Below are 15,279 nucleotides of genomic sequence, written 5' to 3' on the forward strand. Positions count from 1 at the left end.
GTCAAAGCCATTCAGTGAGCTTTAAATTACTGCTTCACAATCTAGCTTCAGGAAACCTGCCTCATTTGGGAGAGCAATGGCAGAGATGGAAAAACATGCTTTTTTCCACAACTTTACCTCTGAACTTTATAAATGAGGCAAACACCAAAGGAATAAACACCAACTAAGCAATTCTGCTCACTTTATACTGCATGGAATCAAATAAAGGAACAAATTTAAGCACAAGCTCCCCAATGAAACTTGCTACAAAGCACAAACAGTTCCTAGCGGCTGTTTGAGGCTGTGGGCCCCTGCAGTCTGCTATTGGTGGTAATTTTTACTCTTTCTTCTACTCTTTCAGATTATCTTGCAGCCTGGACTAGGGAAAGGCAGGTATGGGTGAAAAAGGAGGGCAATCAGCAAGGCAGTGATTTTCTCAAGAAAAATAATGAATGCAGCTAGCAGGAGAAATGTCTTTCACAAGTTCAGGGCAAGAGGGTAACTTTGTTAGAACTATTAGCATTTCCCGGGAAGGCATGTTTACTGTAGTGAAGTGTTTAAAGAACATGAACAAAATGCAAAGTAAAAGCAGATAGGGATGGGGTTGGTTCCACATTCCAAGCACACTGCTTCAGAGCATTTGTTCCAGGAAGGTTTCAACACTCCTGGCACTTTGGCAATGAAACCCACACTCCTACAGTGTTGGCTACATCTTGGCGGGTGCATGTGCAATATTCAGAACCTACTAGAAGCACCAAGGAAAAGCCCATGTACATACTGAAAGGGAATGCCAGTCCATTCTTCTCTATGAGCTGCAAGGTATCTTCTCCACAGGCACTTGTCAGCTCCATAAAGGGTGGTGAACAGATCCTCTCATCTGCAAGACAAAAAGAAGACTCAAATGGAGATGAGGGGGTTTAGCTTCTCAGCTGCATCATTACCAGCTATCTCCACACTAACTGCTTCTTGATAGTCAGCTTTGCTTTAACAGTTGATATTAAAGCACTGGAAAGATTATCAGCCAGGCCTGAATTTGGGTTTCTGGAAACATTTCAGAAAAAGAAAGGCCCAATTTTCAGATAAACTAACTGGAAATATAAAGCCCATATTTTCACAGTTAGGCAGCAAAACCCATCCCCTGCTTAGGACTATGTAGCTGCACGAGACTTAGCCAGTGAGGTGAAAAGCAGTCGGGATCCTGGCTCTTAACATTATGCCTTCAAGCATAATTTTTCTAAACCATTTTAAAAAAACCTGAATGGTCAGCAAGGGTGGCTGGAGTAGGCAATCTCACAAAGCCATCATTACTGTAGGGCCCCTCAGGTGGCAGATTCCAGTGTGGATTTACTTCAGCCAAGGTGCCAGCCATGTAATACGTCCCACTGTCCACTGGGACCTCTCTGCCATGAAAGCAGTGAGCATCTGGTCTGGCAAAGGCAGTCAGAGCACCACTGAGACACCTTGGCAAGTTCGGTTAAAGAGAAAAAACATGGCAAACCACAGTAAAATTTAACAGAGTAGTTCTGCTCCAGGGTGTTTCTGCTGATGTTGTGGTTCTTCACATGACGTTGCAGGAAGGCTGGAGTCAAACCCCAGCCCTTAGTGACTCAATTGCTCTAGGATTCATGTCCTGTTCACTCTAGGAGAACTCTGATTCCTCCAGGAATGCAGCAGGAAAGGGGGAAAGCACTGTGGGACTCAAACTACTTGAGCTCCGTCGCTCAAGAGGGCTGGGTTGCAATTTCAAGTGCAAAAAGGACCTTGGCTTCAGCCATGGCTCTGGGACAGGTTAGCGGACCCCAAGACTTTCAGACAAAAACTGTGCGCGCATTGACAAAGTCAAAGCAAGAACATCACCCAAGTAAGAGCAACTATCCAACTCCTCAGTGAGTACAGCCTTAAAAGTACTGCCTCCATGGAGCTATGGCCAGGTTAACGTTGGAGTCACAAATGGAGTTATAACTCCAGTTAGCTGTGCAGTACTGAACTGCAATTTGGAACAGGTCTGCCAAAACTCACTTCCAAGACTTATTTCAAGAGAAACAGTGTGACACCTTCCTCCAAGAAGCACCTAGAGACCAGCACAAATGATGGGAGCAACTGTATCTGGCAAACTCAAGTCACAGGTTTATATCAACCAGCAACTTGTCTTGAAAAAAAGCAAACGTGATTATTACTACCATCCACGTCTATCCCAACGAGGACAGAGAATCCAAACAGGTGGAGGCTACGCTGTGCAGATGGTGCAGGAACTGGAAAGTACACATAAACTAAAACCCCAGCAAAACTAACTAGGTACTCTGAGAGTCAGAAACCACTTTATAAGCATTGTTTAGATTAATGCTTTTCACTTCATTACAAGTACACGTTTATGCACGTTTCCTCACACAGCACAGAAAACTGAATCACTGAAAATAACAGGCAAAGCTCTCTATATTTTGAATACATGCCTCAGTGCTCCAAGAATATCTGAGAACTCCGGCCATTAGCAATACTGTTGCTACAAGATGTTTTCTGCGAAAAGAAAAGGCTATTTTCATACACCCTAAAAGGAGCAGAAAGATTGATGCTTTGAGGTCAACCTCTACAAAGTTAAACAAAACAGCCCGGACTTCAAAGCTTTTGGTTCACTGCTATGAAAACAGAAAGCAGCATCCAAAAGTGACAGGTACTGTAATATTTACAAGCCTTTGCCAGAGTGAGAGTTCCTTAGTTGGATGAATTTAAGGAATCAGATTTAGTTTACAGATACTTGGGAACAACTTTGGCTTGGCAGCTCTCCCACCCATATGCTGAAGGCTCACAAATAACTTTGCCTTCAGGGTGCAGACCAGAGGGACGTACGGTTCCATCTCACTTCCCTCCATTTCTCTCCCATGCAGACAGGAATGGGAGACAGGGAGGATTCAGCGTTCCTGCCGATTACATGACACTTGCATGGGGAGATGAAGGAAGGGGCAAACAGTAATTTCTTTGACTCTGTACTTAGAAAAGACCACCTGGATCAACAAAAAGTAGCAGAGAGAAGACTCTTAGCATCTCAAAGTGCTCCTGCTGACTTTGCACAGAACTGGCATTTTCTCCACCAAGAAGGCAGTTTTAGCCCACTGAAGCCTCTAACACAGTCCATTAATTCACAGCCAGACCTGAGGACAAACAAACAGAAGATTCCATTACAGCCTACAACTAGAAAGCTGTTGCTCTGGGTTTAATTGCACACACTGCAATTCTGGAGGTAGCAGTAGGTTTTAAAAAAATCTACCAGCTGCCAGCAATGATCCTCTCCTCCTTCCCAGGGTGGCAAACTCATGCTGGAGCATCCTCTCGTCACCAAGCTGCTGCTACCAGAGTGACAGCAGTCTCAGTACATCTTCTCTGCACTGAGGTCCAGAGCAGACCTAATTCAATGACTGAGGGTCAATCTCAGTATTGTTTTACATTGGCATGGAACTACACCACACAATCCATGAAGTGCAAACGAACACCCAGTGATACATTGAACCCTCCCCTCTTCTGCCAAGGTAAGCTGCTTCAGCAGGATCTTACTGAGCTGTAGTCAGGCACTGGACTCTTGGCCTTCACTAGTCACCATGGAAAACTATTGTCAAACAGGACAGCAATAAATATACAAACAAATAAACAAAACAGTCTAGAGGTGAGAACGGGCAACATGAGTCTGGCCCCACTACTGATCCTTTGGTATTGACACTACAGCCTAATCCTCCAGTCTAAAACCAAACAATATTCTCATTTGCATTAGAGAGCCATCGCATGGATGAAACGCTTCTATAAAAGCAGTCTGAGAATTATTAAAATATGAGGCCACAGCCACGGCACGCCTCCCATGGAGTTGCATCAGCTGTGCACCACTAGCAGAAGTAACTGTATGTGTGTCAGGAGACAGAGGTGGTACAACCCAGACCCCATGCACGGAGCTGATGCTGCCACTCCTTCTACCATCAGGACTCAGCTCTGAGCTGTATGTTGGGATGCCACTGACTGGAAGAGGCTTCTTCTAAAACAGAAAGTTTGGAAAAGACTCTGCCTCATCTTCCATCTTTGCCTACACAGAAGTCCCCTTAGTTCCCAAAAGATCATTACGAACACAATTTCTATGCTTTCCACTTTGGATCCGAAACTTCTACCCTCCTTTTGGGTTCATACATTGAATCACATGATAAACAGATAACCATAATTATTAACCCTACCTTAATGCAGCCTTTACTGAACCGAAGCTATCAGCAGGAAAAATCTCTCCGTAAGTCAAAGGACTGCTGTGATTCAAGAGGCTGTACTTTTTTATAGAGGACAGTTAGACAGTGGTATTTCTTTCTTTTTCTAAGTGCCTGATAGTCTCTCAGAGACCTGCCTTTGAAATACATCCAGGACTCCAGGTGGACCATGTCAGGTCCAGAACTGCCAACTTAATTGCAAGAAAGAAAGATTCTTCAGATCAAGAGAGGGTTCAGCTCTCACTTCAGACAAGTACCAAAAATATCTGTAGCATTTTTGTTATTAGAAACAACACATCATAATTAAATTTAAAATTCAAAATGCTGTCACTGTGTTCCTCCCCCGTCTTTGTCCTCGTTTTTATTGTATGCCTTGGCACAAACTTTGTGGTGTCTGCTTTCTATATTTTCCTTAAATTACTCTCCCTTCAAGAATATCTGATACCATAGAAAGCTCGCTCTCTCCTTTTTTTACTTTCTGCGTTTTTTCTCAGCGCCATCCCCATTTCTTCGCAATGTCAGTCTTTTTTCAACTGTCTTTTCTGTTCTTCCACTGCTACCTACACTTTATACCTCCATCCCCTTTGAATGGAGATCACAGCTGGGATCGCTTTCATTGCAGACGCCGGGGGAGCATTTGCAGTGGGACCCCAGAAGACAGGAGGGAAGATGGCACTAACCGGTCGTGGGCGACAGGCAGCAATCCTCTGCACGGTGGCAAGGAGCCTTCTCAGAGCACTGCCCCATTCCCGGGGAGAAACAACATTATTATGAAGGAGGAAAACACGACTGGTGAAGGCCGGTTTACAGGATGAGTAACAGCTAACCAGCAAGAAAGAGGTGAAAGAGTACTCAAACTAGGGGGTTGGTGCCAAGGAGGGGATTATTCCGGATAAAGTTCAACAGTAGTGACAGGAGCAATGGGATGTGAAGATGGGGAAGGTACAGACTAAATACTGGCTGGGGAAAAAAAGTTTTCTGGCAATGAAAATTGGTGGAAATCTTCAAGCTTGTGACTTGCTTTAGTAAGAGATGTTGAGCAGTGCTCCTCTACCCAGGGCCCATGCACCACTGGTGGCCTGCAGACAGACTGCCAAACAGTAACAGGATACCCAAACCTCCAAAGGGAAGAAGGCATGAGAAACTCAACACTGAACACACGCTCCCATTCAGCAGGTAGGCAAAACAGATAGAAGAAAATGAGAGTAATACACGGCTGTTCTCAGTTGAACCAACTCTTACATGATAGTAAATGGAAACCACTGTCACAGGGCTGTACAAGACAGTCCCTGGGTGGTTTTCAATGAGGGTAGATGGTCCTTGCACTAGAAAATGTTGAGAAGTACTGACACAGAGGACAGCTGTGGATCACTGTGGGGGAAAAAAGTAAACCACAAGAAGATAAGAACCGTAAAATAGTTTTCTATTCATATTTCTTTGGTCCTTATGATTTTGGAGAGGTACGACAACAAATAATAAATTGCAAATCCAATGCTCTGCATTCATAGATTGACAAATTGCATTTCCTTGTCTTCAGAAAAGGGGTTTAAAAAGAGAGTTCATGGTCATCTGTGAGGGTAGCTCAAAACCTGTGGCTAAGCAAAAAAAGCCCATGAGGAGGCCACTGCCTATTAAACTTCAGATTTACAGTCTCAACATGTCTCCCTACCTCATAACTCACCTAATCTAATTCACTACCTAATCTAGGATTAGGAAGCAGAGTAGACAGGCTGAAGAACAAGTATTGATTCCTAGCACCACCAACCTCTTGCCATGAGACCCATGAGCCAGTCATCAAACACGTCCTATCTCTAGGTTCCCACTTGCAAAGTGGGAAGAAGGCTTCACCTCCCCTTGGCGAGGGGATCTTTATGGAGATAGTTTAAGGAGTTTCAGGAATAAGACTTTTCAATGCTTCCGGGGTCATCACAACAACTGAACAAACTACTTGTTTAAAGCTTCAGTCTGAGCACCAGCAACCAAAATCCTGAGAGTGTTACCAGAAAAGCATAAAACAACAGGTGTTTACTCAAGAATATCCTATCTTTTGACCAGGCTCAGTATTGTCTCGTTAGCAGCATCTTCTCTGTTTACACACGGAAGGTAACAGGAGCACTCAACGAGGGGCACGCTGAGGAGAAGAGAAAGGTAAAAGAAGTTGGTGCAGTAAATTCCTGAAACAGGTGGAGGAGGATGCAGTTTGTCAAAGGAGCACGAGAGGAGGCCTGGAGTCCCCCTGGGTGTGCAACAGACTTGGCCCAAAGCACGTGAGTGTGTGATCCTCTAATTCCGCTTAGCAATTACAAATGGAGCACAGCTTGTGCCTGAGTTGCTCTCTGCGGCTGGAAAGGCCGCCAGGATTATTTCTGGAGAAACAGGGTGCATGACCTCCATATCACACAATGCTCTACGCAGAGAAATGACAACGCTGCTCCTGAAAAGTGCTGGTCTCTGCTGTAAAAACCCTTAAGATAAGGAGAAAAACATCCGCGTCAAAATCAGGACTGGCTCAGGTCAGTCATCATCTAACGCTCATGGAGCAAATGTTAAGCCTTAAGCTATCTGAAAGATTTACAGCAGACCATATCAAACTCTAAACTTCCTACTTTGTTGAGAAAAGCCACTCTTTAATAGCATAGTTGGCTCTGTGATTTGAAAATGCTTAAGCCTCTTTAAAAATAAATACATTTTCAGTAAACTGGGCTTCACTGTAGCTTCCACCAGCTTGCACTGCTGCACTCTGCTCCTGGGGCAATAGAGAGGATGCACAGTCAGGGCAATGTTTTTTTCTCCTAATACAATAAGGGGAGGAAACCTGAACTTCCAGCTCACCCCTGCCTCCTAAATTCATTTTCAACCAAAAAACCAACCAACCACACAGAGAAGCTGTTGGGTTCTTTTTTTAGCATGCAGCAGATCCTTATCGTGAAGGTATCTTAAATTAAATCACTACATGACTGGGGTTTTTTCCCCCTTCAGAATTCCTTTAATCACTGTAAACCTATCACGGCTTTGGACTGTCTCTTCTGCTAAGGTCAAAAGTTGGTACATCAAGGAGTCAGCCAAGCTAAGCCAACCCATAACTTCACAGCAGCCCAGTCTCTATCACCTGAAAGAACCTCTTCCTCACTCCTTTCTCCAGTAGATAATTTTTCAGTTGAAGCTTCACAAACCCCACAACTCTATTCATAAACCCCACAACTTTACAGAGTGTTCAATCAAGTTTATTTTAGCACTTCTTAGCTGTCTTAAAAATACTCTCAAGTTGTTTTCCATTCCCCTCAGTCATTTGAGAGCATGAGGAATATTGGCAGAACAGATTTAGTTCAAATGTATGTCGATCTGTACTCATCACTGAAAAATCAACGCATATTTGAATACCCGTGTGTTTGCATCTTACTCTTAAGTCTGTGGGGGGAAAATTCCAGTTCTCACAACAAAGCAGCTGTATTTGGGGAGTACTTGGCAGCACATTCCAAAGACACAAGAGGGCAGAGCAGACTCAGCTTTGAGGGCATGATTTTTACCTTACCCTGACTTGACATACAAGGAATTGCACACTGAATGTCTACGTTAAATGGAACATCTGCAGAGCAACAGTCCCCATTTCTAATAAAGTAGTGATTTTGAACTGCCTGGGCAGCAAATGAGGAAATCTCACAATTGAATAAATATAAGAAACTATTAAAAAAAAATCCCAGTAACTTGCCATTTCCATACAATTTAAAAGTGCTAATTACAGGTTTTGAACATGATGAATTCAGCTTAGACTGAAGAAAAATGATAAAAAATAAAGAAGAAATACAGGTGAAAGTCAAAGTAAAGCCAACCTGATGGAGTTTTTTCTCCAGCTGAACTCTTCTTCAGAGAGAACCATTTCACAAAGCTATGTGCTGTACAGGATCCTCCCTTACTTTTTAGATCTAGACCTTCATCTCAGGCCCACTTTCCTCAGCGAACAGGATGCTCCCTTCTGATTCCCGAGAAAGAAATTCACCTCATCTCTTGGGTGCTCAGGCTGAAAGAGGCAGGTTTTGCAAACAAACATTATTGAGCTTACTCGTGGTGATGGAGCCTCCCGGGTACCTGGCAGTAGAGGGAGTACAGTTAAAATAGACCTGTGGTGAAACACCTTCATTGACACAGCACAATACAGCGAGCTCATGGCAATGTAACCAGTTAGAGGTGAACAATTACCTCATTCAAGAGACAGAGTAAAGGCTGTGAGATGTGTGTTCACCATCAAACAGCCTCATTTTTCAGTAGGTAAGAGCAGTTACTCACCACCTTGCACATGCAAGGGACAGGAAGCTGTGCAGTTGAATTTCAAAAAAGCCAAGCACAACTCCAGTTACTAAAACACATGACTTCAGGTGTTCGAAAAATCCACTATTTTGGCTAGTCATATACTTACTGTACACAAAAAATAAAGCCTACCTCCTGCAAGTTTGACAGGATTACCCAAGAGACTGGACTATCTACCAACTTCAATTCATCCTCTTCCACTGTCATTCAGGTTTCTCAGTGGCCTCACAAGCAAAAGCTCTTAAGGAGACACTCTGGCACATCTGACCAGGTGAAAAAGAAGGCAAACTTTCCAGGAGAAGGAGATAAACCTTCTGGTGCTTCTTAGTCTCTGTGTAAAGAAGAATGTTAGGCAAAACACTCTGCTAAGCAATGATGAAAGGTGGAGAAAACGTACTGGAACAGCTTTTATTGAAACAGTAGCACTTAATCCTTAGAGCACTGAAGCTGTATCAAAACTTGGGGAATCATTTTACAGGTTGGAGTGTTTCCAACGTTACAGGAAGAATGAAAGCAATTTTCCTCATCAAGGAAAAAAATGAAAGGAATAGTTTGGCAAGCTCAAAGATTACTTTATCTGCATTTTTACCCCAATAATATTCCATTCAGAACATTACTGCATTGAAAGTATGGATATCTGTGAAAGCCCAAAGGCATTTCCAGAAGAGAGACAATGCAAAATCTGCCCTGCATGACTGCTCTATATTAAAATGCAAACGTCAGGTTCTGTGTGAATACCTGAACTCTGATTAAAGCCAACTCAACTGTCTCTAAAAAGTAATCTGTATCTGCTGTTTCATATGCTTACTCATAGATGTTAGTTACAGGAATGATAGCTAGCATTGCCATTCTGAAGCAACAGAAGTCTCTTACCAACATGGACTATCCTAGTATGCAGAATGATAAAGGAGTCTCAGAACCGACAGTCAATGTCCAAATACAACTCTTTCCTCTGAAATACAAAAGGTATCTAATGGTCCAAATGCAGCTTATCTCATGCTTCCTCTCCAAAATACTAAGCTAAGAAACTATTTAGACTAGTACAAAAGAATTTCTAAGCTGAATTCCCATTTACAAACTGCACACCTCCAGAACAGGAGCTGGTGGGATGCTGATTTGCATCCCCCTCACCTAGATGGTGGATGAAAACAACGAATAGTGGTGTGTACTTCGCTGTATAAACACACACAGCTTGAAAATGGCCAGGAAGCACCAGATTTGATGCAAATATATTGTTATACACTATGAGTTAAGAGCTTGAAGGAAAGGTATAAGCACTAGGGCCCTCATGTGCTTGAAGAGATAGTGTAGCACCAAGGTCCCTCATAACCAACTAAGGCACATGCGAAATTCACAGCAGAGAGAGCAGCAGTTTGCTCCATACAGCAGGATGCTAATCATACTCAGGAATTTAAGGTGAGGCTTGAGGGCCCAATACTGAACTTCTTACTGATTTTATTTGCATGTAACACTACTGATTTAAGTGAGTTACTTCTTTTTGGTTGAAGAATTGGTCTCTCCATGTCTTATACAGAGTACCTTGTCTAATAAAAAAGAAAAACACCAGTAAATATATTTACGGCAGGGGGCAAGATGACAGACGTAACACAGGCAGCTTTTTCTTGTCCATGACAGAGTTCATTTGCAGCCATTTGAGTACCCAGAAGAGTAGAGTCCACTGAAGCTCTTTATAGCTCTAATCTAAGAGGGTTGATGGCCCTTAACCAGATCAGTTTAATGAGCTTTTGGAAGCTAAATCCTGGGAGAGACTACACAATGCATGTCCCACGCTTTCAGTAAATACCACTTCCAATCTATCCATGCTGGGCCAGAGGCAAAGCAGCAGCCCACAAGGAGTGCAAAATAGCAACCAAACACCCGGTGAGGTAGAGAGGCATCTCAGGGACAGGCTGGATGGGGCTCTGACAGTCTCAGCCGATGCCCAGACCATGCCTCCTCAGCACAGCAGGACTCCTGCAGCAGCTGTGCCCCAGCTCAAGCCAGAGAGGAACAGGGCTTTGGGTTCCTTTTCCAGAGCATGCCACCGACGAGAGGGGAAATGTGAATAACTACCTGCCTTTTGGAAGAGATTACACACAGATCTGTGAAACACAGCAAGATCTTGGGATACCACAGAGTAACAGGAGAGGCATATCGCTGCAGGGCTGACAGCAAGCCTGTGGCTGAGCATCTCCAGTCAGCTACGTTGTGGGTCCACCTCTGTAACTGCAAACACTGGTTCTGGCTTTGGATGATTCTGCTCTGCACTCCTTTGCGATGGCTCGATGGCTTAACTGCTGCCCACTACAGGGACTGGGGCGATTTCATGATTTTTTTTTTAACTGGGGTGGATAGAGCCTGCTCCGAAAATAAGAAGAAATAACTTCTGAGACAAACAAGCTATGTGCATTTCAAACACCAGGAAGAAAAAAAGCAAAGACTTATCTATGTGGGAAAGCTTTGTCAGTGTATGTTTTTCTGTTATAATTATGTTAGTATAACTACAGCAAAGGAATGCACACACACCACTTCGTTTACATTGGATTAGTTTCTTCCGTTAAAAAGTCTTCAGACAGGCCTGTACATTTTTCTTCCTAAACAAGTGCAAAATACTCTGGACAGATATTGCAGGGAACAGCATTCCCACACAAGATCCCAGACAATCAAAACACTGTGAAACACCTGTGAGAAGCTACTGGGAGGCAAGGACTAGCAATCCTTACCCAGTGCCCCGAAGCCGTGTTGTTTTAGGGAACTGACACTATTTCCACGCTGCCGACGGGCTGCAAGGAGGAAATCCTGTGCACCAGGATTCTGGCTGGCACCATGAAGAAAAGGTAGTGGTGGCTGAATTGGAAGAGGCATGTGTTCAAGCTTGGTATTTCTGTGGATATCATCTGCTAAAAAGGCAGCCCTTTAGCACTATCCAGAACAAAGTGGTTTCTATTTCTGTTTTCTCTTCCGCTGTGAGGTTGGGTCTTTGGCTCCATCTTTGGTGCAATCAATGCCTCAGTCCCTTGTTGGATGCTGGGCTTGTCAAGCAGCTAGCAACTGCCAGAAGCCTCTTATTTCCTGAAAATCTCAACACTTCAGAGCAGCAAGTCCAGCATTTTCACTCCTCTAATAACACTGGGGCAGAAGGGAGATGGCAAGCTTTTACAGTCACTTTTTTCCATTACCTGGGTGGCTGGATTCTTTTTACATTTCTCCTCGTTAATCTATCTAACAAACTGAAAGTTTTAAAGAAACATCTTACATTTACTAGTCTTCTCAATGAAGAATATATGAAAAAGCCAAGTAATAGCTCAAGAGGAAGAAGCCTCAAATATCATGAAGAAAACTGAGCTAAAGCATAGTGGCAGATTCGATCATTAAGACAACGGGTGCTGAGCGGGTGCAGGGAGCAGAGTAGGAAGCCCTTCCACCTCCTGTCAACTGTCCACAATTCCCCAGATGTACTGCACCTACGCCAAGAAGCACAGGGGACACAGGCACCTAGAAGGCCAGACTATCATATCCACCCCTCAGGCAGCCAACACAAAGGGGGTTGGGAGCCCTAGAGTTTGCAATGAAATAACAAGGGTTTCCCCTTTCACAACAGCCACTGACAGGAGGCGTGACAGTGATTGAGAGATGGACCCTCTGGAAGATGCTGTGAGCCACACGGACACATCCATTTGGAAAACACCACCATACTCTGTGGCTCAGAGTACCTGATCAGTGAAGAGGAAAGTTTCCAGTTTTCACCAGATCCTTTCCCAAAGGAAGAAGAACATCCCATGTTCTCAGGAAATGTGCTTCTTGGAGAAGTTAATAGCTGCAAAAACTTAAGAGCACTTCATTTGCACCTGCTGACTATTTTCCAACCCTCCATTTGGCGGGTGACAATGCTGCAAAGGTATGTTGAAATCCTATCCTCTACATACGGCACGTCCTGCACAAAAGAACTGAAAAGTTACTAACAGGATAAGTAAAATCACAGGCTAAGCTCTAATCTTAATTATGTTGTAATCAAAGAAGCATTAAAGACTACTCAGTCAGAAGAATGCTGGGTTCATACCATACCAGTTGTAGCATCTGTGTAGGTGGATTAGAAAGTTATGGAAAGAGCTAAATTCTTGGCTAATTTTCAAGGAGAGAAACATTGCTAAGCTCAACAAGCTAGACAGCTCTCAGCATGACCCATCACGGTTTGTATAAAACATCTTTGATTTAGTAGACATGCTATTTCCTTTCCGTCTGATCTATTTAATGACCATTTTCCAGGCTTTAGGAATCTGGGTACTCATTTTCTTTTGGACAGACTGAAAACGCGCTAACAAAGTCGGGGCAACAGAAAACATTCAAAGACACAGCATTTCCAAAATGAGGAATGTATCCATAGGTCTGGGAAAGCTAAATACTTCAAGGGCAATTAGTAGATTTCTGAGACATGCGGTAATGTCTTTCAGTCAAAACTTTACTAATCTGCTTCATAGTAGATGAAAAGAATTAGCTTGTATTTGCAGCAATTGAAAAAAAAAAACACCACAGAATAAATACTAAGATTAAACTTTTCAACTAGCTAAAATGCAGACAAAAGAATGCTCACAGAAAATCCAGACTTCTGTCACTGATGTCCATTTCATTTATATAAACTTTTTCAAATACACGAAGTTTCACATGCATCAAAGATTCTTCCAGCATCCCTGGGCTATCCAATGGGGCTTTTCTTTTATTGCCAGGGAAGCTGAAGCAGACCCTCAGTGAACTGATTAAAGCACTGATGGGCTTCAGCAGCAGGCTCCAGCTCAGGATGTACCAGCAGCTCTCCCAAGCTCTCACACAGCACTCCTGATTTGGAGATCTTTCTCTTTCTACAAAGCAGGGCTTGTCACCGCTCCATTTTACAGACAGTGAAAACAAGAGAGAAAACCCAAGATGGACTCAAGAGAGAGCATGCAGACAAGGGTGGAAAACCTCGTCTTTTGTGCCTGACTCTGTCCGGACCAAGAACTTACCAGTTCCTGGGTCTGTCCCAAGTCACCAGCCACTCGCAATGCAACAGCTGAACAATGTTTGTTGAGGCATTTAAATATAGAGAAATGAAACGAATACTAAAGTAAAAAAGTGCAGTGGAAAAGTTTATAAAACTATGACCAGCACATAGAGTATGAACACTTTAGTTTATTCCAGGAATGTAGAATGTGATCCTAAATAATGCTAGGATTTTTGAAGATACATAACATAGACACATGGATCAAGCTTTATATGAGATTTCCTCATGTGTCTGGAAGCTCAAATCCTTGTCCATTTGTTTGGTTTTAACTCTATGTCCTTGCATTGCTGTGATCACTAGAGATTGCTTTTGTGGCCTTTGTGCCCACGGATGATTTAATGCAATTGTAACTGCGCCACCAGCACCATGCAGGTATCCAAACGTGCTCAGTTCTGTAGAGGCTCTCAAACACAAGGATCTGTACATCAGCACTCAAAGCACTTGAGCAACAAGCAGGACACGTGCTGTACAAACACATCGGTTCTCTGGGGCGGGGAGGCTGCTCTTCCCGACTTGAACTCATATTTGGAGAAGATGTGATTATGCAAACACAAGACTTCTGAGACCATGAATTTGCCCTGACAAGAACATTTTAGCTTTCCTTCCTCTCCCTGCAGCCAGCACTGGCGCCATTCGTCAGCAGAAACCCGAGTGCCACGTGTTAATAGACATCAAAGCAGAGTATGTACAGCTTCTCTGGGTAGTTTCTTCACATTACCAGAGAAAAGAGCAACAGAAGACATTAGGCCACTGCGGACGGGGTACGGTAAAATTCAGCACAGTGCTAAAAAGCAGGAGTGATGTACCTTCTGTCTCATGGGGAACAGCCCTCAAAACCTGACCCCAGCAGCTTCTCTCTGAGACGCAACGTGGAGGATGCTGCTGCTTCTCAGTGCTGCTGAACTCAGCTCAGCAAGAAAGGGAGAGCTCTCAGGAAGGAAGGAATGCTGTGTATGCCAAACAAGGACAAGCGAGCACCCTACCGGGACACCAACCCGGGTAGTACCAGCATTTGTTTCGTTCCAGTAAGTCTGACTATTAGTCACCTTTATGCTCTGACGGCAGCGGCCAAATGCTGTAGTTAGACATATGAGACTTGTACTGGCAATTCCAAAAACTCATTCATCCTGTGCCAAAATACAACGAGTTGCCAGTTACAGAGAGGGATTCCCACTCCAGGAGAAGGGGTGATATTTTGTTTCCAGAAATGTACCAGGAGTCAGAGGCAACACAGGACCTGAAACCAGGCAGGAATGTACCATGGCGCAGACTGGGAACACAAATTGTCCTCTGGAAACCCTTAGTTTTAGCAGAACACGCAGAGAAAATGCCCTGAGTGCTCCTCGCAAGGTCTGCAAAGGAAGAGGAATCAATTGTGCTGTTGAACTGAGAAAGTGGAAAAAAAAAATATCTGTGTTCAGAGCTAGAGAATCACAGCAGGTGCCGATATTTTCCAGTCTTCAGGCATGTAACATCAACATCTCAAGCTTATCCATCAAGCGTATAATAATAGCCTCTTTAGGTTCCTAAGGAATTGTCTGTACAGCGTATAGCAGAGCACAAAGGCAGGAAACCGTTGGGAGATTTGGTGCTTTACTAAAAGGGGAAGCAGAGAACACGCCAAGTTTCTTGTGAAAAAAAAAAAAAAAAAAAAAAATGATCACATATTGGAGAGAAAAAAAAGCATAGACTGTTTTGGTATACCAGGAAAAAAAAGAGGCAGCA

The 15,279-nt window shown here is 43.5% G+C and overlaps 1 protein-coding gene across 1 annotated transcript in view; it reads right to left on the reverse strand.

The window, feature by feature from the left end:
* Positions 1 to 15,279, reverse strand: part of ITPK1 (inositol-tetrakisphosphate 1-kinase) — a 139,595-nt gene that overhangs the window by 21,260 nt on the left and 103,056 nt on the right. The window contains exon 5 of the mRNA XM_014957559.1: positions 758 to 856. Coding sequence (XP_014813045.1) covers positions 758 to 856 — 99 coding nt within the window. The remainder of the gene's footprint in view (positions 1 to 757; positions 857 to 15,279) is intronic.

The sequence above is a fragment of the Calidris pugnax genome, unplaced genomic scaffold (genome assembly GCF_001431845.1).
Source record: "Calidris pugnax isolate Ruff unplaced genomic scaffold, ASM143184v1 scaffold211, whole genome shotgun sequence".
In the NCBI taxonomy this organism is placed as follows: domain Eukaryota; kingdom Metazoa; phylum Chordata; class Aves; order Charadriiformes; family Scolopacidae; genus Calidris; species Calidris pugnax.